This window comes from Gigantopelta aegis, chromosome 8 (assembly GCF_016097555.1).
Source record: "Gigantopelta aegis isolate Gae_Host chromosome 8, Gae_host_genome, whole genome shotgun sequence".
In the NCBI taxonomy this organism is placed as follows: Eukaryota; Metazoa; Mollusca; class Gastropoda; order Neomphalida; family Peltospiridae; genus Gigantopelta; species Gigantopelta aegis.
In genome coordinates, this window is record NC_054706.1 from 65,352,288 (window position 1) to 65,376,685 (window position 24,398).

The window sequence follows — 24,398 nt, forward strand, 5'->3', positions numbered from 1 at the left end:
TATAACGAGTGGTAAAATGGTACCTGTTATTGCGTACTTGGCAGAGTATATGTGCATGTATTTCTACTTGTACTTGTAAACTAAATTATACTGACATTAGTAATTTAAAGAAGTAAATTCTGCTTCATCCAAATATAACTGACATTACCATATACTCCTTCCGTCAATTGAAGAATTAAATTACTTGTAGCTGAAAGCACTGAAGCAGCGAATGTACTGCCACTGTAAAGAATAATAGGGATAACATGCACCTAATCAAACAAAATGTCACCAGTGCATAACACTATAAGAATTTGATCCAGATTATATTGAAAAAAATATTGTGCCAACAGTAAAAAATAACTTCTGGAAAGACACTTTATTGGCTTGGTGTGCATACCTCAAAACATGTAAGAACAAACTCAGTAGTGACAATGACATACAGTCTCAATTTATTTGGTATAATGATGACATTAAAATAAATAATAAATCAGTATTTTATAAAGACTGGTATGAAGCAGGGGTTAGGTATATAAATGACTTAATAGATGACAATGGTAAATTTTATACATATGAACAATTTATTACAATATATAATGTTAAAATTAATTTTATACATTACTATAGTATTTTAGTGCAGTCAAGCAGTATTGCAAGATACATAAAAAAAAAACCATTCTTCCTTACAATAATTCTAAACTCAACATAAACTGCAAAGGCAGTGAAAATTATAATATATTGCTTGGATAAAAATTTAAAAAAAACCCATACAATTTAAAATGGGAAATTGAGCTAAACTGTCATTATCAAGAATACGATTGGAAACTTATGAATGCAATGCCATTTCACTGCACGAACAACACAGAATTAAGATGGTTTCAGTACAAAATTATCTACAGAATATTACCAGATAACCGTTTTTTACATACCATAGGATATATTGAGTCTCCACTTTGTTCTTTTTGTAAAGATGAAATATCAACATTAATTCATTATTTTTTGACTGTAGTCAATAAATCCCATTTGGAAAGGGTTGACAGAATGAATCCTTGAAAAAACAGGTATATCAATAAATTTTACAAAAGAAAATGTAATTTTGGGTTTTAGAACAAGTAACAATGATCCAATTAATTTAATTATATTATTAACTAAGCAGATTATATTTAAGAGTCACTTGAAAAGTTATACATGTATTCCAGATATGGAATGGATTAAAAAAGAATTATATATTAAATATTACAAAAAGTGTAGCCTTTTCCAAGTGTGAATATGATAATTTTTTTATTATTGTTGAATGTATATACGTATTTATGTAAATGTTTATCATATGTATGTTAGGTTATGTAAACAAAAATGGTTAAAGAAAAAAAGAAGAAAAAAGTTTGGTATGGATGTTCACCAAGTACATATGCACACCCACAACCCTTTGACTTTAAACCCAGGGCAAAGGTAGAGTCATTTAAAACTAACATTAGGCTAAAAAAAAAAATCTATTTGATTTAACTTTTGTATCCTTTGTATAGCATTGATTGAAGTGAATATTTCCCTTCTCATCCCCCAAGGCACATGGGTAATTTGGTACAAGCTTATTGATAAATGATAAGTCTTGTAACCGTGCACCCTTCAGGTCTATGACTGCATCCATGTCAAAATGGTTAACTGAAATGATTGAATTAGAAAACCTTTGAGACATTACTAGGAGGAGGTCTTCTGTATAGCTGTTGTCCGTCCGTGCCGGAAGATATTTAGAGACTTCAGAAGTTGGTGGCTACTTAGGGGTGGGATCTACCGTGTAGCTTGGTCAGTACGGTGCTCGCCTACGGTGCTTGTGTCATAGGATCGGACCACCCCAGTGGACCCATTCTCTTATTGTGGGAAAGGGCATACAAGATTCCTTGCTTCTAATGGAAAAATGTAGTGGGTTTCTCTTAAAGACTATGGGCAGTGTATAGCCCAGTTGTAAAGTGTTTGCCTGACTCCTGGTCAGTTTAGGTTTGATGTCCTTCGGTGGACCCATTGGGCTATATCTCGTTCCAGCAAGTGCATCACGACTGGCATATCAAAGGTCATGTTATGTGCTATTCTATCACTATCAGTGGTATGGTGTATATAAAAGATCCCTTGCTGCTAATGGGAACTGTAGCAGGTTTCCTGTAAGACTACCAAACTTTTGACATCCAATAGCCGGTAATTGATAAATCAGTGTACTCTAGTGGTGGTGTTAAACAAAACAATCTTTTTTGGCAGCTTGGTGATATAGGTTTACAATAATTGAGTAAATGTTGGTACATGTTCCATGAAGATATTGGACAAAATCGGATAGAAGATCAATAAGTTGTTATCAACAGTGAATACCCATTGGAAGGAAATTAATACTAATTACACTTGTATAGCTATCAAGTACGTATTGATTAATATATATATATATATGAAATGCATTAGTTTGCTACCTGAGAGGACGACAGATGTCTGTTTTGTTCATCTCAGAATTGCATGCAATGGATAGTGGCTACAGCAAAATGATCTGCCTATAACTGATTGACAATGGTAATTTATTTCATTGAAAGGTACTTTTAAAAGTACACTCTTGGAAACACTTTGCAATTGCTGCAAACACATGGCTAGTAGACTGCAGAATCTGTTATTTGTGGCGGGGTGGGATTTAGCTCAGTCGGTTGAGTGCTCGCCTGAGGTGGACCCATTCAACTAATTGGGTTGAACTTGGCATTCTAGTGGGATGTATCACTTCGATATTGAAGGTATTTTGAACCATATGGGTAATTGATATTTTGTGGGAAAGTAGCTATATAGGTTTTGCATTTTTTTTTAGATAATTTGGTGAAATTTTTGCCTGAGGTGCTTTAGTCACAGGATCGAACCTCCTTAGTGGACCCATTCTCTTCTTGTTTTTTTCTGTCCCAACAGCTGGTATATCAAAGACTGTACTGGCTATGGGAAGGTGCATATAAAAGAACCCTTGCTGCTAATGGGAAAATGTAGCAGGTTCCCTCTGAAGACCAAAAAGTACCAACTTCAACAGCTGATGATAAATAAATCAGTGTGTTCTAGTGGTGTCGTTAAACAAAATGAACTTTTAACTTTATTTGTGATTTTTGCTGGTCATGTGTGTTAATAGCATTAGATTTTACAATGAAGTATTCCCTGTAGTTTTACACATTGATACGAACATGTCAAGCAATTGCCTGTGTTTTTTAAACTTGTGTTCCATATTAATGGCTCTAACGAAATAACATAACTATTTTAATCAAGGAAAACACAACTCTACTGCAATCTCAAGGGACATAATTTATAGTTAACCCATGAACTATAACTGCCATCATTTTGGAATATGATTTTGTTTTAAATATCGCGTACACCTAAAAATTGGAAAACTAGACCCGTTGACGCTCTGTATGACATGAATATATATCCAGGATTTTAAAGCAGATTCTCATAACTGATGGGTTTTGGAAAATTAATTGGTATTTTTAGGCAATATACAATCATTAAATTAATTTACAGGGATTTGAGAGCTACGAGAAAACATGTAAATGCACTTTTGCATTTCGTCTAAAAATAACCAAAAACATGATGTTCAATACTGTTTGCGTATTTTCTTGCTTTCAAGTTTATGATGTGTGTCTTATATTATAAGGTATAACCAGTTTAGATTTGTTAGCATCAAATGCAATTTTTGGCAGTTCCAGGGGTTGCAAACAACAATTTTCCTTCAGGGGCCCTTGAGCCGCAGTAAGCTTCTTTTTTTTCCAGCCCCTCTCACATCCCTGAATTTATTAGAACAAACATAATCACATAATTAAAATCCTTCCCAGTGATAAGTGTTTTGGTTTAGAAAAGATTCTGGGTTTTGGTAAGCTAGGTTTGCTGTACTAGATTAACTGTCACGTTTTTATTTATATTTCAGAGCAGTGTTGTCAAAATGGACACTCTAAAGTTGGTTGGAGCGAGTTTTGTTACTGCTGGAGCCCTTGCGACTGCTGCAGCTTACTACATGACGCGCCCGGAGCCAGTCCCTTGCATTATGGATCTCAATGACCAGTCTTCTGAAGTTCCTGTATGTATATCGCTGTCAGTCTAATGTCTTAAATGTTTGGGTTTGTTAAACATTCATTCATTCATTTCATTTCATTTCAATCATTTCAATCATTCCATTCATTCATTCCATTCAATAATTTGGTACAAGCAAGGAGGGACGTAGTCCAGTGGTAATGTGCTCGCTTGATGCATAGTTGGTTTGGGATCGATCCCCGTCGCTAGGCCCATTGGGCTATTTCTCGTTCTAGCCAGTTTATCTTATGTGTGTATATATACGACCTGTATATCAAAGGCCGTGGTATGTACTATCCAGTGTGTGGGATGGTGTATACAAGAGATCTCTTGCTACTAATGGAAATATTTGGCTGCTTTCCTCTCTAAGACTGTCAAAATTACCAAATGTTTGACATTCAGTAGCCAGTGATTAATAAATCAATGTGCTCTAGTGGTGTCGTTAAACAAAAAAACCTCATTCATTCACTCACATTATTTCTTTTTTAAAAATATTTTCTTATATCCATGCTGTCTTGGGCACACATCAGTTATCTGGAATGTCTGTCCAAGACAGTGGGTTAGCGGTTAGTTGTTGGTGGATAGTGAGAGAGAAGTAGGTGTAGTGACTGTGTACCTCCCCATTGAGCCTTTAAAGCTTGCCCAGGTGGGAACTAGGACTGGGATTTGAACCTAGTACCCACCAGCCTTCCGGTTGATGTCTTAAATAACACATCACATACTTAGCTAGTGTTTCTGACAGAAAGAAATTTTTGGATATGGTGCTATGAAATTGAATGCAACCAGAGTCAACAGGGGATATAGGGGACCTCCCCCAGAAAGAAAATGGGTTACGTTTAGGATTAGGGTTAAGAAAATCATACAGAATATCTATACTATATTATTTTACGATTCTGACAGAATCCTGCTTATGTATTGGCTTTTAAGAGAAAAAGTGAATTGCTTTAACTTATTGTTTGTATTTACATCTGTGATAATATTATCATTTTTATTTAAGATCCTTAAATTTGAAATAATTACAATATTAATCACAGTCTTGTAAACTTGTTTCAAATGCATGTATAATTCACTGTACAATAAAAATGGTTTATTTATTAATGGGTTAAATGTTCATTAATTTCAATTTATTTTCATGCTTATATCCAATTAAGGTTCAAGCACACTGTTCTGGGCACACACCTCAGCTATTTGGGGTTGTCTGTCCAGGTCAGTGGGTTAGTGGTTAGTTGTTAGTGAGAGAGAATAAGTCGGTGTAGTGGCCTTACACCTACCCACTGAGTCATAAAAATTCACTCTGGGTGGGAGCTGGTACTGGGCTGCGAACCCAGTACCTACCAGCCTTATGTTTGATGGCTTATCTTCGACACCACTGAGTCTGGTGGTTAAATGTTAATCATAGGAGAGAATGTATACTAGTAGTTCTCTCAAATTAAAGTGTACTGGGTCCAGAAGTTTAATACTTGTCACTGTTACTGGAATTGATCAAGTGTAACTGGCAGGACAACCCAAATATGTTATCTTCTGTGTTTGAAGTTTGTTTATTACCCATATGGGCAGTAAGATGCAGGTGAATATATTTCCCCGTTGATATCATGACGTTAGTTTGGTGACATCATCAGTTTCCTCGACTGTCGTCTCTCGATGAGATTTTACAAAACATTTATCTTCACCAGTGTTCAGTTTTTGTTGAAATAGTTTAAGCAATTTGTTCTTGTTAACAATTAAACATGCTCTAAACTAATTTCTTTGTAGTTCATTCACTTCCTACAAGAAACATCAGTTCATTATGAATGTGACCTCTCTTGCTTACATTTGATTTGTGTACCTAAAGATAGCTTTTGACGTCATTGCTTTTCATTCGTCACGTCATCAGTTTCCTCAGACTTTCATGTCTTGTATATTATATAGTTTGTGTTATGTAAGAAGTTTAAAGTTTAAGTTTCTAAATTATTTACACTATGGGTAATAAATACAATAACCCACTCGATACTCGGAATTATGGATTATCTGTCCTTCATCACTGACAACATTAATTTTACTCTGGAAAGATAATCCGTAATTCCTCGTAACTATAAAGTTATTGTCTATATAATGTATGCATGTCCCCATGTGCTTAAGTGTATGTTACATTGTTAACTGTTTCTTATAACAGGGTACAGACAGAGCTCGAATATCTAAGCTTTGTAAGGATGGCAAACTCATGGCATATTTAACAGAAGATTCAAGAACACTTTACTCAGCTTTCAAGCGTGGTGCCAGGTTATCAAGTAAGTGTGCTTTAACAACTCTTAAGTTTTAGCCAGTTGTTCAGGCCAACCAAGAAATGCATTTTTTAAAAATCTTTATGCTCTTTTACTTGTTTATATTCTGGGTGATTCCTGTGCTGCCAATGTAGTGTAAGCATTATTTTCATTTCGTTTCATATACAGTACTTGATTATTAATTTTTTTTTAAATGATCCCATCTTTGAAACGAGGAGATCAAACATTTGTTTTTGCAAGTCAATCTCGAGGCCTATATTAGTTATTAGCCAATATGTTATTTAGGGATGTGAACTACATATTATATTCAAATAAAAATAATTTTTATTGAATTATTTTACGATATTGCACACTGGGGGTGGAATGTAGCCCAGTGGTAAAGCACTTGCTTGATGTGCGCTCGGTCTAGGATCAATCCCTGTTGGTGGGTCCATTGGGCCATTTCTCGTTCCAGCCAGTACACCATAACTGGTATATAAAAGGCTGTGGTGTGTGCTATCCAGTCTGGTATGGTGCATATCTGGGCTCACTTTAGCTTTTTTATTTTAAGAACCAATTTGGCTAAAAGTTTAATTTTGTTTTAGCCAAATTCGAAATGTTTTAGCCTGAATGATCACAACTAATACTGAATATTTTTATTTAAAGTGGGTTTATAAAAGGAAAATGAATGTTACAAATGTCATTTTCAAGGCTTGAAAAAAACAAGGAATAATTTGAAAGTCGGTGCAAAGAAAATTGGTTGAACGTTGTTTTTGGCCCTCCTACTTTCCCCACAACCTTTTTTTTATTTTTAATTAGCAACTTACCGTTACATGAGACTTAGACGTATCCTGATTCTCTGTTATCTAGTGTAACTAACAACTCAGTTCATCAAGACAACTAACAACTATAGGCTGTATCAAGCAGTGCAATCACCATTGTATACTAGTATATTGTTGTAAATCAACTTGTCCTATAATTACTTTATTATAAATATATGTTCCTCTATGCTGTTGTGGAATGGTTTGAGTGTGAAAAAAGTTGTGTTCTGTGAAGTCAATACTAAAGCAATTTCACATATGTCTGCATTTGGTTATGTCCAGTTTGGTTTTGAAGGCCTGGAACCGGCATCGGTGATGTCGTGGTTAAGCCATCGGATATAAGCCTTGTAGGTACAGGGTTTGCAGCCCTTTACAGGCTCCCACTCAGACTGAGTTTTGATGACTCAATGGGTAGGCGTAAGACAACTACGTATTCTTCTCTCTCACTAACTACTAACCAACTAACAACTAACCCACTGACCTGGACAGACAGCCCAGATAGCTGAGGTGTGTGCCAAGGACAGCGTGCTTGAACCTTAATTGGATATAAGCACGAAAATCAGTTGAAGTGAAATGATCAAAATGAAGGCCTGGAAATGAATTTAGGTGGTGCCTATTAAATGATCTACAGAGTAGATCTATTAATTTGATACTGTTCTCTTTTATTAATCATGTACCATGACATACAGTTTCATGGTACCGTGAAACCCCTTAAACCGGATATTTGTGGGCCAACTTGTGCCCTGATTAAACAACAAAATCTGGTTTCCATGCATAGATATTCAGTTTATAGGGCTTAATTTGGATGGAGCTAAGAACATTTGTTGTATGCAGGTGTTCTATATTAAATAAGAAGAAAAAAAGTTTTAAAAGTATAAAATGTTTGACAATACATTTGTACTTGACAATACATTTGTACTGGACTGGACGTTTATTTACAGGTGTTTACAAAGCTATGAATATCGGCTATATGTGAGGGTCATCTGTACACACCTAGTGGTTCAATTCAAATCTTTTGTCATACAAATTGTGTATTCACAGTTTAGTTAAACACCAATCTGTTAGTGAAAACATGATTGTAATTGGCTGCATTCATGTCTTTTTGTGACACCGTAAACCGTATTACGTATTTTGATAGATATTGTTAACAACCTTTAGTCCTTCCCAGCCTCCATGAACATTGTTTTTTGTAAATAATTTCAGTTTGATTTGACATTTTTTGTAAATAATTTCAGTTTGATTTGACATAAGTAAAATAAAATAAAAGTGTTTTGGAAATAATAATAATAATATAATTTTTTTTTTTTTTAAATTGGTACAATTTAGAAGACTATCGGCTTAGAAATAAATAACATGTAGTGAATACATTAGTAAGAAAATGACATTCTCTGATGGAAAGGACTATAGATCAACATACTGATACCATATCAGTATAATATTTAGCTATCCTGCATCCATAAATAATAAACATTCATTTAAACATAATTTAATTTGCTCAATGAAAACTTACCTTTTTATCATATTTGCAATCTTTGACTAGTCATTCCAAAATTTATTAACCTGAAGATCAGAAACTGTGTTTACTATTTTTGTGACCACTATCTTTTGTTGTTTATGTTGCTTTCAGTCGCACTTTTAGTAGTGATCTTTTATTAATATTACTTGGTCATTCTTCTTTTTATAAGAAACAAATAAAAATAAAGAATTTTGTTTAGGATTTGACTGATTTTAACAAACAGTGAAATTGATCATAACAATTACAAATTGGGTGATAAACTGAATGTACACTGACTTTATGAAAATGAAACTTGATTAAGTGGCACACCTGTTCTTGAGAAAATGTTTCTGAAAATTGTGTAAAAGCCCATATAAAAGATCTTTAATTAATAAGATGTTAGGACTGTTCAATGACAGCAAACATGTGGCTCAAGTCAGACCCATAAACATACGAGACGGGGGGGGGGGGGGGGGAGGGGGTGCAGTCCTGAAGAAAATTCTCAAATTGAGGCAAAAACAGTAGAGAAATTCGGGCAAAACGAGGTGGCTTGAACACTTTTCACCATGTATTTTCATTATTCTTCCCACAATATTAGTTGTAATCCATGTATAAATGCGTGGCGATTCATTTGCAAACCTATATAGCTGTTTGGCTGTAAAGCAAACTTTGTAATCCAGATTTGGGCACTTTTGTTTAATTTGGGCAAAAATCCGGTTGCCCCCGTACAAAAATGGGAGCCTGTACGCCTATGGTCAGACCTACATGTAAACATGACCATGTGCGTAAAAAATGAAATTGGCAAAAAGGTGATTTGACAAAAAGTCACGTTGATCGGGTTGACTTAAGTACCTTAATGTCAGATTTCATTTTCGCCAGTGTGGCGAAAATGGCAATTATTTTGTTCGCCAGGTGATATTTTCATTATTCCATGGCAATCAGCTGGCATAAGCCTAGCATATAAGCATAGATTCCTTGCTACTAATGGAAACATCCAACAGGTTTCCACTCTTAAGACTATGTAAAAATTACCAAATGTTTGACATCCAAGAGCCAATAAATCAATGTGCTCTAGCGGTGTTGTTAAACAAAACAAACTGTTGCAGACTTGACTGGGTGCTGTGAGCTGAATTGTGACTGTCGTATTTGATTAATTTCAGAAAATGGTCCGTGTTTAGGGTGGAAGCCCTCGCCCACTGAGCCATACAGATGGATGTCTTATGACGAAGTAAGTGTGACTGGTCTACAGGGATTTTTTTTCTCTCTCAAAATTTTCGTTAGCAACATTTTCACTACTGATTAATGTTTTAAAATTGTGTAGCGATCTCTGAAATCTGAATAGTGAATCACTATGCGATACTGAACAAAATGTTTCCTGGTTTATGCAGATAATCAAGAACTCAAGAGAATGACTCACTGCCTCCTTGGTCCCACTTTTAAGAAATGAGCGACATATTAACTCTTATCGATTTTCTGCTCTTGGCGAGATGTTATAAACATTTAATTTTATGTGAAAATAACTGATTTTGTGAGCTTGAAGATTCATATTCAGCAACACGAACCTGTTACATTGGATTATACCATGCCAAAACATTCACATTAACAGCAACATATTATAGACATAGTTCAATGCATATTGTTAACATCTACATTATAAATATAATAAAACAACATTGGTGTAATATTTATTTGCCCTGCATCCATAAATAGTAAAATTCAATTTTATATGCACAATGAATTTTTTTTTTATCATTTAACTCCAACCATTCATTTCACACCAAGCTATTGACATGATTACCAGAAACGGTGTCTACTATTTTTGGGACCACCAACTTCTATTGGACTTTTTGCTTTCGATAACAGAGTTACACTTACTTCGCTGACATAATATCTTAATAATTTATGTAGCTTTTAATAATAATGGAATTTGTACTGATATTGCTCTCTGTGATACAGGTTCTTGAAAAGGCAAAAAATTTGGGAGCTGGATTGATCAAGTTGGACCTGAAGCCACTGAACTCCACAAACATTGGAATTTATTCACAAAACAGACCAGAGGTATTCAAGATTTTTTTAAATACAGTTTCAGGGTTTGAACTTAAGAATTGGTCTCCAACCGACACCAATTTTGTGCTTGCCTATGGCAGTTCTTTAAAAAGTAACATTTGCAGCAAATAAACATGACTGAATGGTTATTCTTCTGTATGTAGACATATTTTTTTAATTGTGCAAATGTTAAATATTGGTAGATAATGTACACCATGTGTGTACATTTTGCCACAGGTGCTGTCGTTAAGTTTGAGCCCTGCAATTTATAGGCTGAAGGTAAAGCATACCTTTAAATTATGGGGAGTTTGTGCTGCTACTCATTTGTTTTTATTTGTATTGTAATGAGCTATTTTTTGTTCCAGCCAATGCACCGCGACTGGTAGATCAAAGGCTTTGGTATGTGCTATCCTGTCTGGGATTGTGCATATAAAAGATCCCTTGCTACTGATTGAAAAATGTAGCAGGTTTCCTCTCTAAGACTGTCAAAATTGTGAAATGTTTAAAATTTTCCACAGCATTTGTTTTGCCATAGAACTTTTGCTTGCTATTAATGTTTGTAATTCTGACAAATTAAACTCCTCTCTTGTACATTAGCAACAAAACTGCTATGGAAAGTGTCATGGAGATTATTTTACCACACATTTTTTACCATGGCCATTTTCTCTTTCTTTTCAACATTACCTGTCCTCACAACAAGTGCACCTCCCCCCCCATGCTAGTGGTCTGGTCCACTAGCTTGGGGGGAGGTGCACTTGTTTCGAGGAGAGGTAATGTATCCATAAAAGAGAAAACACTCCAAGTTTTCTCCAAATTACATTTTAAAGTATTTACTGTAAGACTTTATTTCATAGGATATGACGTTTTATTTCAGTACATCATATTTGAGCAAGCTGCCTTCGTCTACTCAATGGTTGTGGTTCCACTCTATGATACGCTAGGCGAAAAAGCCTGCAACTACATTATTAATCAAGGTAATGCCTACTGACTTTTTATCCTGGTTTAAGTTCATCTCTAATCTTGTTAATGCCGGGACGTAGCCCAGTGGTAAAAGGCTCACTTGGTGCATGGTCGGTCTAGGATCAATCCCGTCGGTGGGCCTATTGGGCTATTTCTCACTCTAGCCAGTGCACCACGACTAATATATCAAAGGCTGTGGAATGCGCTATCCTGTCTGGGATGGTGCATATAAAACATCCCTTGCTACTAATGGAAAAATGCAGTGGTTTTCATTTCTATGAATGTGTCAAAATGGCCATATGTTTTGGCATCCAATAGCCGATGATTAATAAGTCGGTGTGCTCCAGTGGTGTTAAACAAAACCAGCTTTTAACTCTAAGCCTGTCTGCCATTTTTCACATGCCTTAGTGTGTTGATATTTCAGTGACACTGACAGCTATTATGTCAATGATAGCAGATTCTTAACAATATTTGAGATGCTTTATGCATGTATGAACATGTTTAGAGAAGATTACATGTGGTGGTTGTATAAATATATATGCTTTTTTTTTTTTTAGAATACTATTTTTGAGTATTAAAATTTTCATTGATCAGGTTTGTGATGATTGGCATGAAAATAAGATAATGCATTAAAAATGTGACCCTGTCTTAAAAGATTATCGTGTGTAAATGTGAATAAAATTCATCCTTTCACTAAAAACAAAACCATTCAAGACATTGACCAATTATTGATCTGTGACATCACAAATATTCATTAAAATATTCTCTTTCGTAAAATGTTTAAATTCTGTTTCATTTTTAAACTATCACTGTATTGTAAATATAAATGTGTATTTTAGCTGAAATTAAAGTGGTCATGTCTGATAAATAAAAACGTTTCTAACTTGTTGAATATAAAATGTGTGTCACAAATTAAAAGGTGTCTAACTTATTGAATATAAAATGTGTTTTTTAAGCTGAAATTAAAGTGGTCGTGTGTGACACAAATAAAAAGGTGTCTAACTTGTTGAATCGACACTCGGAAACGCCAGACCTGAGGGTAGCCGTGGTGATGGAAGAGCCAAGTGGTGAAGTGTTGAATCTGGCCAGGACATTGGGTGTTTCAATACTGACATTCTCAGATGTCGAGGTACTCAACCAGCTTGATTTATTTGATAGAATCCAGGGGTAGGAATTCTCCTCGGAACCGCGGTTTTCCTGTCATGGAACATTGCGTTTCCTCGCATTTTAATTATTTTTGCCTCCAAAATGTGTCAGATGGCACTGATCTTAACCTAGGATTTAAAGAATTTCCCGGACCCCTCTAGATTTCCTCTTTTTTTTTTACAGTGCACTAATTCTCACCCCTGAGAACCTTTTTAAATAACGGAACATGCAACCATTTGTTTGAATTGTATAACAGTTTTTAGTCCCCTACTGGTCCAACCAGAGGAGACTATAAGTTTTGTCTCCATCCTTCTGTCTTTCTGTCTTTCTGTCCAATAGCCGATGGTTAATAAATCAATGTGCTCCAGTCATGTCTTTAAACAAAACAAACTTTAAAACTGTTGAAAATTAGTTTTTGAGTTGAGAAATTGTTTTTAATTGAAATAATTATTGAAAAATTACTTAAAAGCCATTTGTTTGAATAGAATAATTGTTTTTAATTCTAAAACTGTTGAAAATTATATATACTACCATTTTTTTTTTTAGAGTAAATTAACGTATACACAGTCATTTGTTTCAGTAAGTTACAGTGCTTTGTAACATGAAAACTGAATTCCTTTTGGGGATGGTGAGTGTGTGTGGGAGGAGGGGGCTAATTTAAACTGGAAAATAACAATAATTATAATAGACTTGCCTTATGCTAAAATAATTATGGACTTATGCTGATGTTTCCTTAGGCTGATATTGTTTTAATATTTTCTTTGTTTTAGAAACTGGGAAAAGAAAACCCACATGAAATAAATGTAAGTGTTGCCAATTTTATACTCATTTGATCACTGATATACAAATTTATAACATTATGAGTAGGTTTCACTCAGTTGAACTTATGGCAGCTATTTTTTGCTCTGTAATTTAACAGTTGTTTTTTTCTTCTTTCAAGATTTGTCCAAGTGCTAAAAAAATTTAAAATAGATCAGTGTGTTTAGTAATGATCTTTAAAAAATAGCATCATATTTTAATGGAAAATGATAAAACTATATATTTTATGAACCTAAAACATTAAGCTGTTTGTGATTGCTGTTTAAAAAAGTCCTTGTCTTCTTATTTATTATACATTTAAAGTCTGAATCTTAATTAAATCATTATTGCACTGGGCTTGTTACCAAATAGTTTATTGCTACCATATGTTAAATCTGAATTATTATTTTTGTCATTTCTTTCTTTCAGCCTCCCAATCCAGATGATTTGTCTATTATATGTTACACAAGTGGAACCACAGGTAGGTTTACATTAGTTGATTATTCTTTCTCTTGTCTAGACATTTAATTCAGACTCATTTTAAACATACAGGTCTTAACCTGAAACTAAACCTTTTAGCATTGATTGTGTTTTGTACATACTGTTTTAGGCAGTTATTTTTAATAAATTGTCTTGTTTTTATTTTTGTGTCTCTCATATATTAAATTTTGTACTTGAATATATATTACAATCACATTACATCAGACATTTGTTATAGTTTAGGGAGAGATCTAGCTCAATCAGTAGGCCTCACATCTGATGGGTTGTAGGATCAAACCCTGTCAGCTGACTCCTTGAATTTTTTGCCTTCCAAGACCATGGTATGTGCTGTTCTGTCTGGAGACAGTGCTAATGAATAAAATGTAGTGGATTTCCTTTGAAGTCCATGTCAGAATTATCCAGTAGCTGATGATTAATTGATCAGTATGCTCTAGTGGTGGTGTTATACAATACAAACTTTCTCTTTTTTTGTAGGTCTTCCCAAGGGAGCACTGCTAACCCACCAGGGTGTGATTTCTATTGCTTCAGCTTGTACAAGACAGCTGGTAAGTGCTGCATTGTGTCAGGTTTTGTTGGCAGGAAGGGGCTGGATGTAGCTCAGTGGTAAAGCACTCGCTTGATGTGAGGTTGGTTTGGGATTGATGTCCGTCTGTGGGCCCATTGGGTTATTTCTCGTTCCAGCCAGTGCACCACGACTGGTATATCAAAGGCTGTGGTATGTACTACCCTGTCTGTGGGATAGTGCATGTAGAATATCCCTTGCTACAAATGGAAAAATGTAGCGGGTTTCCTCTCTAAGACTATATGTCGAAGTACCAAATATTTGACATCCAATAGCTGATGATTTATAAATCAGTGTGCTCTAGTGGAGTTGTTAAACAAAACAAACTAAACTTTTTGTTGGCAGGCATGAGATTTTTCAGCTTTTTATCCAATTTCAAATTTGACACTCATTGGCCAATTCTATTACTCACATAAAGTTTTTCAAACTTTTTATCTGGCAGTGTCTCAAAATATTGCATTGGAATTTTGTGTATAGCTTTATCATGTAGAATTACAAATCAGGTTTGACTTTTAATACGGATAGGCTCATTTTTGACTGTTATGTGGGGCAGTATCCCAGCTGGATACTAACATTTCAAAATCTGGTATCCCACCTGAGAATTTAGTATTATATGGTATCCCGGTGGGATACTAGGTTCTTGAAGTCTGGTATCCAAAATTAAATTCTGGTATCCCCAGGATATCAGGATACCGTTAATCTCGAACACTGACATGTTTTGCTTTAGCAGTGCTCTAAAGATATAGATAATTGTTTTCTGATTGCAACTTGGTTTATAGTCAATAGATGAATGTTAATCTCAATGCATGTTAGGGGGGGTGGGACCACGACTGGTATATCTAAAGTCGTGGTATGTGTTATCTTGTCTGTGTGATGGTGCATATAAAAGATCCCTTGCTACTAATTAAAAAATGTGGCGGGTTTCCTCTCTGTGACTGTCAAAATGACCCTATGTTTGATATCTAATACCAATGATTAATAAATCAATGTATTCTAGTGGTGTCGTTAAACAAAACAACTTCTCAATGCATGTTAAAAACCTTTACCGGCCCCTGTGACGCAGTGGTTAAGCTGGTAAGCTGGTACCGGTACCGGGTCCAACCCTGAACGAGTTCTTAATGGGTAGGTGTAAGGCCACTACACCCTCTTCTCTCTCACTAACCAACTAACAACAGCCCAGATAGCTGAGGTGTGTGCCCAAGACGGCGTGCTTGGACCTTAATTGGATATAAGCACGAAAATAAGTTGGAAATGAAAAAACCTTTAATTAAATTGTTTTAATTTTTTATTTAAAGATTAAAATAATTTATCTGGAATGTTACGTGTCATTATTTCTTTATTCATCAAATAGTTCAGGGCTAGCTCTGGATGATTGGAAAATTGTCAATTAAATTTTAAACATTTCAGAAACCCAGTTATTTTCTTTAAATCATATCAATTATTACTAATATTAGACAAAATTATTTCGCCAAATTAAAATAAAATTTGCCAGTTGTTTTTAAAATTTGCATTTGGTGAATTTGCTGAGTGCCAGAGCTAGTCCTGCATTTAGTTATATGGAATTCTTGTTAGACCATTGTTTTATTGCTGTTTTTAGGAACCCGCTGATGTGAAGATTCGACCTGGAGATGTCTTGATTTCCTATTTACCATTGGCACATTCTTATGAAACGTTGTTGGAGGTTTGTTTCAATTCACCAAGTTGGCCAGTTTGTGAAAATTATGAATCATTCGTGACCAACCAATGATGTAATTTTGGTGAAGCGACATCCGGGGCTCGACCTTAGCAGTAGCCAGGGGTGTTTTGGCTACCAATTTGTTGGTCGGGCTACCAGATGTCTAAACCCAGTAGTCCGCTGGGCTACTAGATGTTTTTTGGTACATCCAGTTACTTCGCAATCAACAAGACGCTAAAATCCTAAAACAACATGATTAAATAAAAATAAATGATTTTGCTTTTTACTCTTTATTTTAATTTATTAAAATTATGGGGATACCATTTTTTACTGAGGGCTACCAGATTTTATAACCTGGTAGACTGGTGGGCTACCACTGCAAAAAGTTACGGTCAAGGCCTGTGTCACATCATTCTGTGTCATGTTTTCCATATCAATTCATATAGCACATTCCTTAATTTGTGTGCTTCTCCATTAAACTTTTGTTGACAGAGTTATGGCTCTTGAACTTGGGAGATAAGAATATTTTTTGGGTCCGGTAGGAGACCTATATACCTTTAGTAATGCTCTCAGAATGCTCGTTATTATTTATTATTCATTATTCATAGAGTTTTATGCGATGCTGCATTATTTTATTCGTAATTGCAGAGGGTTTTTTTAACAAGTGCTTTGTCGTTTCAGACCTATTGTTATTTGCATGGAGCTTCTGTGGGTTTTTTCCAAGGAGATGTTAAAAAGTTGATGGATGATATCAAGGAATTGAAACCAACAGTTTTTCCAACTGTGCCCAGACTTCTCAACAGGTTCTACGATAAGGTAGCTATCAGAATAATTTCTGTTTCAGTCAAAACATTGTCGTTAAACCTGTTTATTTAAACCTTGATGTGTTCCAGAAGTGTGTTCCTATGCAATTTTTTTTTTTTTAAATGTTTGGTTTTTGAGGGGTGATGCTGGGTGGATGGTGTTTTCACACAAGACATTATTATTGAATCTGCTTGGGGCAGCACGTACAAGACAGCTGGTAAGTGCTGCATTGTGTCGGGTTTTGTTGGCAGGAGGGGTGAGACGTAGCCCAGTGGTAAAGCATTCGGTTGATGCACAGTCAGTCTGGGATCGATCCCTGTCGGTTGGCTCATTGGGCTATTTCTCGCTCCAGCCAGTGCACCACGACTGGTATATCAATGGCCGTGGTATGTGTTATCCTGTATGGGATGATGCATATAAAAAAAAACCTTGCTGCCAATCGAAAAGAGTAGCCCATGAAGTGGGGACAGCAGGTTTCCTCTCTCAATATGTGTTTGGTCCTTAACCACATGTCCAATGCCATATAACTAAATAAAATGTGTTGAGTGGGTCATAAAATAAAACATTTCCTTCCTTGTTGGCAGGAAAGGGCGAGACGTAGCCCAGTGCTAAAGCATTCACCTGATGCACGGTTGGTTTAAAATTATGTGTGTTTCAACTGTATTCACATCTTTAGTGTTAACTTAATTTTCTTTCTGGTTTTCATTATCTTTTCTCAAGATTGTTTGAATCTTTTATTTTATTTTAACTATTAACGTGAGACATCTTGTACACTATTCTCTAAGAATGTGATGTTTTTAGACTGGTCATCAATGTCACATTTGATGATTGATTGTATACACAGTTTTCAACAGCTTGTTAGTCAGCCTTTTTTTTTTTTTTTTAGGCCAATTGGTGGTTTATTCGTGGGTAGTGTGTTGAGGAGGCATTTTCATTGATTGATCCATCATATCTGACCTCAAGTTTAATTATTTGGTATATTTCTTTTTGAGTTACATATTCAAACCTGTCATTGATGTATGGTTAATAAAACTGTTTTTGGAATAAAAAATCTGAATGTAGATTTTTAATATTTGTAGGTGATGGCCGGTGTGAACTCCAGTATCATTAAAAAGTGTCTCTTCAACTTTGCTTTGCAAGAAAAGGAGAAAGAGTTGCAGAGGTAATGATAAGACATGAACTGCTTTTGACTTTGCTAACCAATAACTTAAACAAAATTTGTAATGATGTGCTTCTTTTTTGCTTCTTCTTTTTTTTTTAACAGGATTTAACTGCTCTAGTGGTGTTGTTAAACACAACAGACTTTAACTGTTTGTAAATATCAGTACACAGGGATCATTTTGTTCAGTATCGCATCGCGATTCGCAACACAAGTTACAGAAATTGCTACACAATTTTAAAACATTAAACCGTAGTTGCTAATCAATTTATAACTGATTAGAAATATCACTAATCAAGATTTTAAAAACAAAATGATCTCTAGTTCAAAACTGAACCTCTTAGCCAGATACCCCTTAAAACTGGACTTTTTACTTTGTCCCTTCTTCACATTCCTGTATCAGCTTCCATCCAGTGGGGAGGTGTAAGGCCACTACAAAGACATCTTTCTTATTAAACACCAACAATTAACTATTAACCCCAGTTCTGGACAGACAACATTCCTATCTGGGAAGGTATAAAAGATCCCTTGCTGCTAATGGAAAAATGTAGCAGGTTTCTTATATTTGACATCCAGTAGCCAATGATTTATTTATCAATCATTGATCTCTAGGCAGAAAGCTTAGGACAGTTAGCATGAACGTTTACTAGATAAGCACAAAAACAGAGTTAAAATTATTTATTAATTAAAAAGTAACCAACTTGTTTTTCTTGTTTTCAGAAATGTGATACGGAAAAATAGCATATGGGACCAGCTGATGTTCAAAAAGGTGCAGGAAGGTCTCGGAGGCAGGTGTAGACTCATCGTCACAGGATCCGCCCCATTGTCGCCGAAAGTTCTTGCATTTCTCAGATGTTGCGTCGGCTGTCCTGTGAGTGTTTTCTTCTTCGTAAATGAAGATTTAGTTAGGCTAATCTTAACTTGAATTACTGTCAACTTAGTAGATTTGTTTTATCAACTGCAGTCAAACACAAAATGTGTATGCACTTGAATATGATCAATGAATGCATTTACTCTCGATTACCTTCATTGGAAATACATTGTTAAAATAAATATTTCTACTGATTTTGTAATTTGTAAGATCAGTTTGCATTGGATTTTGTGTTGGGGGATGGCAACCACACTGACAATGACTGTTAATTCCCATTGTTACACGTTATGGTGGTGACAGACAAATATACTGACGTCCAAAAGAAACTTTACATACATGAAATGTGAATAATTTGATCAATATGGTTGCTAATTGAAAAGAACCAATTTAGAAACCACCTTACAAACACTTTGCATTTATAACTAAGTGCATTGTGATGTTTAGATGTTGAACTTCACGATACTTTCATATCCCACCTTACCATTTTTAGGTTTTCTATAATACAATTTCAAGCTCTGTAAAAAAAAAACATTTGGACGTCAGTATATAAAAGGTAGTAGGGAAAACAAATGTATGATCATTATATACCGAACAACAAAAGAAATGCCCATATTAATGTAGTTTCATTTAATTTATTTATTTAAAAATCAGTTTGAATCTCATTACTTTTTGTGTCAGTTGGAATTTCCAATTTGTTAATATTTTAAGCCCCTTTTGACAGTTTACTTAACAAATTAATTTTATGAAAGAATTAATTTTTTTTCTTTTTTTCTTTAATATATATATACAATCACTTTGAAAAACTCGAACATCACCTTGAAGTTTCACTTCATTTGTCTTTTCTCTTCTCTTCACTTCACTTCATTTTTCTTTTACTTTTACTTTCTACTTTTAACTTTTACTTCTGTACATTTACATTTTTCTTTTTTTGCTGTTCAGTATATCTCCAGTAGCACTTGGTTGGATAAATTGAACATTTTTATTTATGTATTCTTATGCAACGATGCAAATTTTATTTCTAAAACATTTTATATGTAATTTGTTGCATACATTTGTGAATTCCTTCTCTGCAGATTTTGGAAGGTTATGGACAGACTGAGTGTCATGCTATTGCCACGCTGCAGATTGTTGGGGATCCAAGCGTAGGTGAGATATAATTAGGTGGCAGTTTGCCTGGGTTTTTTCTGCTTGATAAGAATTATTGTAGAGGGTGAATCATGTTCCTCTTACAAGCGTAGAGAATCTTCCATAATTGTACTGGTGCTGTAACATAGTGGTGTTACCTTTTCTTAATAGGTTATTTTAAACTATTTTAATTATTATTATTTAAGTGATATAAGAACTAATTTTCAGTTAAAAAAAAAAATATTGCAACTTTTTGTTTTGAGATGAAATATAGTTACTCTAGATTTGCTTTGATAAATGTTAAAACATTACATTTATATAAATGTTCTAGTTTTATGGCGGTTTTTCAAGATATTTTCACCTTTTATTTTTAACTGAGTTTGACATCCCCGTAATTTACTAACAGCTGCAAAATTTTATTTGAAATCAAGAAGAGATATTTTAGATATATAATATAATTAAGTCAATGTGCAGAACAGTATGTTATGTAATTTCTGATACATGTGTTGAAAATTATTTAAGGAAATGTCGGACCACCTCTGGTGTCTAATCACATTAAGCTGGTAGATGTCCCCGAGATGAACTATTCTGCAGCAGATAACAAAGGAGAGGTAAGCAATTGTCATTCAAACATTGTCTAACACTGAACCCACTTTAACATTATTTTGTTCATGAATAGAAAAATAAGTTTAAAGGGACACACCCTAGTTACGGCTATTTGTAAACCATTACGGTGTTGTTTTTCGCTATTAAACCCCATTTTTCACAAATAAAATTGCACTTTACTTACATTTTATTATTTAGAATACACATTTCCATTCACCTGAAGTGCTTTTTGGTAATCCTGATGTTTGTAAAACCACGAAATGCATTTTTTGCATTTTTTCACAAGATGTGCTGTCGAGAACAAAACGTTAAGCAAGCGAGGTCCAATCTATTTTCAGAGGGAATCTTCCTGTGTAAACGTCACAGATGTTGGTATACGACGTGACCGTTATCATTTTGGTTCGGTTTGTTTTCTCGTGCACGGTTCGCGCAATCAACATCTGATTTGTTGTTCATTTGTGCGATTTTTCTTCACAGTTCGTGAACATTTTCATTAACAATAAAGTTCAGACAAGTAAGTGTCTCAATACAAAACGTTACAAACCCTTAAAACGAATAATTTTGCTAAGTCTTACGATATCTGGAGAGGTGATACAACCAGGACAGAACAGTTGGAACATGTCCAGGAGAGGTGAAAAGAACGTACCCCAAGTCTGTGCGCACTCTGTGAAATTTGTCGTAACATAGGCATTGTTGTGCTTCGAGCAACATCTACCGGTGACATCAGAATACTAACTTTCAAAATTATTTCAAGCAATTGGAACATGAGGATTCCCATGGTATTTATCGATACAAAACCTGCTTTTTCACTCCATTTGATAAAAACGTGATCTAAGTGTGTTACAGGTTTGTAGATTAACCAAATTATAATTTATTTTCGCTGGATGGAACTAGGGTGTGCGGCTTTAAAATAGGACTGCAACACAACACTAGTCAAAGATGGAAGCTAAGATAAGCATTGAGTGAAAAATTAAAGGAAACTGTTGGGGTCAGGATAACATTGAAGGATTTGTATTTTTATGTGATTTAATAGTGGTCAAATCGTTAAAGGTCACAGTCGGCAGCGAAGAAATCCTCAGTGCTTTATTAGCATGACAATCAGCCCTCTGTTAACTTTTTCATCTAGGGGCCAGATGGCTCCTACTTGTATTTTTTATGTAGATAGTATGAAATGTTTTAGTCGCCAAATGAATTTTTTTTGTCGCATATGAGACCAAATCAGTCACAGTGTAGAGTGCTGACAATATTCTCTCCAGTTCTCACCAGGCAGGGCTCACCCTGTACATGACCAAATTAGCCAATTGCTAATGATTATTCAAAGTGGCTACAATATTTAGGTTTTGGCTAATAAAATATTCCTTAAATTAAGCATATTTTAATAATTTTCAAGAAAATACTCTATATAGATGTACATAATCAGAAAATTGGCTAAACCAAAAATTTTTCCAGTGTGAGCCCTGCCAGGCATCAGAAATATAGAATATGCTTAATTGTTTTAGTTGAATTATGTAATAATGGTATTGCCAGATTAGCTACTGGCTTATTAAAGATTCTTAATGATTTAAGTAAATAATAACTAAATTTGGTATTCAAATAATCCATGTCATCTGTTTTAAAATAATTTTCTTAGTTAACACTAAAAGTAAACATTGTAATAATTGTTTCTTGACAGGTTTGTATCCAGGGGCCCAGTGTATTCAAGGGATACTTGAAGGACCCAGAGAAAACGAGAGAGTCGTTAGACGAGGAAGGTTGGCTTCACACTGGAGACATTGGCGAGTGGACACCCGTGAGTAATCTGGTTTTCATCAGTGTGTTTGAACTACTCAGGGCGGGACATAGCCTAAGAGTAAACCACTCAACCTGATGCACATTCGGTCTGGGATCAATCCCCGTCGTTGGATCCATTGGGCTATTTCTTGTTCCAGCCAGTGCACAATGACTGGAATTTCAAAGATCGTGGTCTGTGCTATCCTGTCTGTAGGATGGTGTATATAAAAAATCCCTTGCTACTAATGGAAAAATGTAGCAGGTTTCCTCTCAAAGACTCTTTTATGTCAAAATTACCAAATGTTTGACATCCAGTAGCCGAGGATTAATAAATTAATGTACTCTAGTGGAGTCGTTAAACAAAAGAATAACTTTAAATTAACCCAATATATCCCAGCCTTTTTTAGCCTAAAAAGTTAACCCAGGACTAGCTCTGCCACTCGCCAAATTCGCCAATTGCAAAGTTTAGTATCAATTGGCGAATTTTATTTTCATTTGGCAAAAAAATTCCATGTAGTAATTGATGTTTTGTTGGAAAATAACTCTGGGTTTTTATTTTTTTTATATATATATACATAATTTGGTGAAAAGGTTTTGCTCACCCAGAGCTAGCTTTGTAACCAGTAGAATACCCTTATACCTTGAGGTGTTTTGGCTTTTGAAGGATAAAGTCTGTATGTTCAGTTACATGCACACAAAATAATAACTAGTATATACAGTCATTTAATTGCAGAAGAAGCCTCTGTAGTGTTCTCATCAGAGGCAATCGCTGTCACTTGCTAGACTGGTTTAATGAATGTGAAATGAGAGAAGTTAATGATTACCAGTCAAATTACTTGCTAGCGCTCAGTCTCCTGGACATGCCACTTTTAACGGTGGACAGTATACCTGAGATGGAGAGGTTAATCAAACATTTTACATTTCAGTACCATGGTTACACACCAGCATTTTCAGTTGGCAGAATATTACATAGATAATAATTGAAGATAAGGCCAGTATCTTATTGAGGCATTTAACTGGTTATTTTATTTATCCAGCCGAGTTGTTGGACAAACAGAAATAATAGCTCAGATGTCTGTCATTTTCGACACTTTCTGGGTTCTGAACTGTTGTTCATTTGTTAATCAATTGTAAAATTAATTTACATATCTTTGAATTCATTCTAGTTTGGGTGTTTGAAGATCATAGACAGAAAAAAGCACATATTCAAATTAGCGCAGGTAAGAAGAATGTTATGTTTAATTGATTTAGTGAAAATATATATCACACCTGTAATTACTTATTTATTTTCTTGATAATTGTGTACAGGTATAATGTATCTGATGATCACTAAAAAATTATTGAAAACTTTTCATTTTATTTTCATTTTTATTTTGAAACCCTTCTCATCTTTTCCATTTACAATACCAGATGCTTTATATCTTGTTCATTGTATAGTTTTTAAAAATTTCCCTTAATAATTTATGACAATAACAGAATTTATTGAACTTTTCATTATTTACATATTGTTAATGCTTTTTCTTTTTCAAATTGTTGATTCTTATTTGTTTTATGTGTTACTTTTTTTAATTATTTAGGAGAGCTAATAGTTGTCCTTCAGTTATTCGTAACTGCTTTGGTTGCAATTTTTCATTCACAGGGAGAATACATTGCTCCAGAAAAGATTGAGAATATTTATATACGGTCAACTCTGGTTGCTCAGATGTATGTATATGGAGATAGTCTTCGGGTAAGTGGTGTTGGTGTTTAAAGCTACGTTTCCATATGTACCT

At 34.7% G+C, this 24,398-nt stretch overlaps 1 protein-coding gene across 2 annotated transcripts in view; it reads left to right on the forward strand.

Annotated features, from left to right (window-relative positions):
* LOC121379969 (long-chain-fatty-acid--CoA ligase 1-like) overlaps positions 1–24,398 on the forward strand; it is a 53,140-nt gene that overhangs the window by 22,545 nt on the left and 6,197 nt on the right. For both annotated transcript variants that reach the window (XM_041508671.1, XM_041508672.1), the window contains exons 2-19: positions 3,905–4,054; positions 6,200–6,314; positions 9,764–9,831; positions 10,560–10,661; positions 11,524–11,623; positions 12,566–12,738; positions 13,526–13,558; positions 13,983–14,034; positions 14,529–14,599; positions 16,214–16,297; positions 16,973–17,107; positions 18,175–18,257; positions 18,975–19,125; positions 20,199–20,271; positions 20,773–20,861; positions 22,529–22,645; positions 23,793–23,846; positions 24,266–24,355. In XM_041508671.1, coding sequence (XP_041364605.1) covers positions 3,920–4,054; positions 6,200–6,314; positions 9,764–9,831; positions 10,560–10,661; positions 11,524–11,623; positions 12,566–12,738; positions 13,526–13,558; positions 13,983–14,034; positions 14,529–14,599; positions 16,214–16,297; positions 16,973–17,107; positions 18,175–18,257; positions 18,975–19,125; positions 20,199–20,271; positions 20,773–20,861; positions 22,529–22,645; positions 23,793–23,846; positions 24,266–24,355 — 1,725 coding nt within the window. In that variant the 5' untranslated portion in view covers positions 3,905–3,919. The remainder of the gene's footprint in view (positions 1–3,904; positions 4,055–6,199; positions 6,315–9,763; positions 9,832–10,559; positions 10,662–11,523; positions 11,624–12,565; positions 12,739–13,525; positions 13,559–13,982; positions 14,035–14,528; positions 14,600–16,213; positions 16,298–16,972; positions 17,108–18,174; positions 18,258–18,974; positions 19,126–20,198; positions 20,272–20,772; positions 20,862–22,528; positions 22,646–23,792; positions 23,847–24,265; positions 24,356–24,398) is intronic.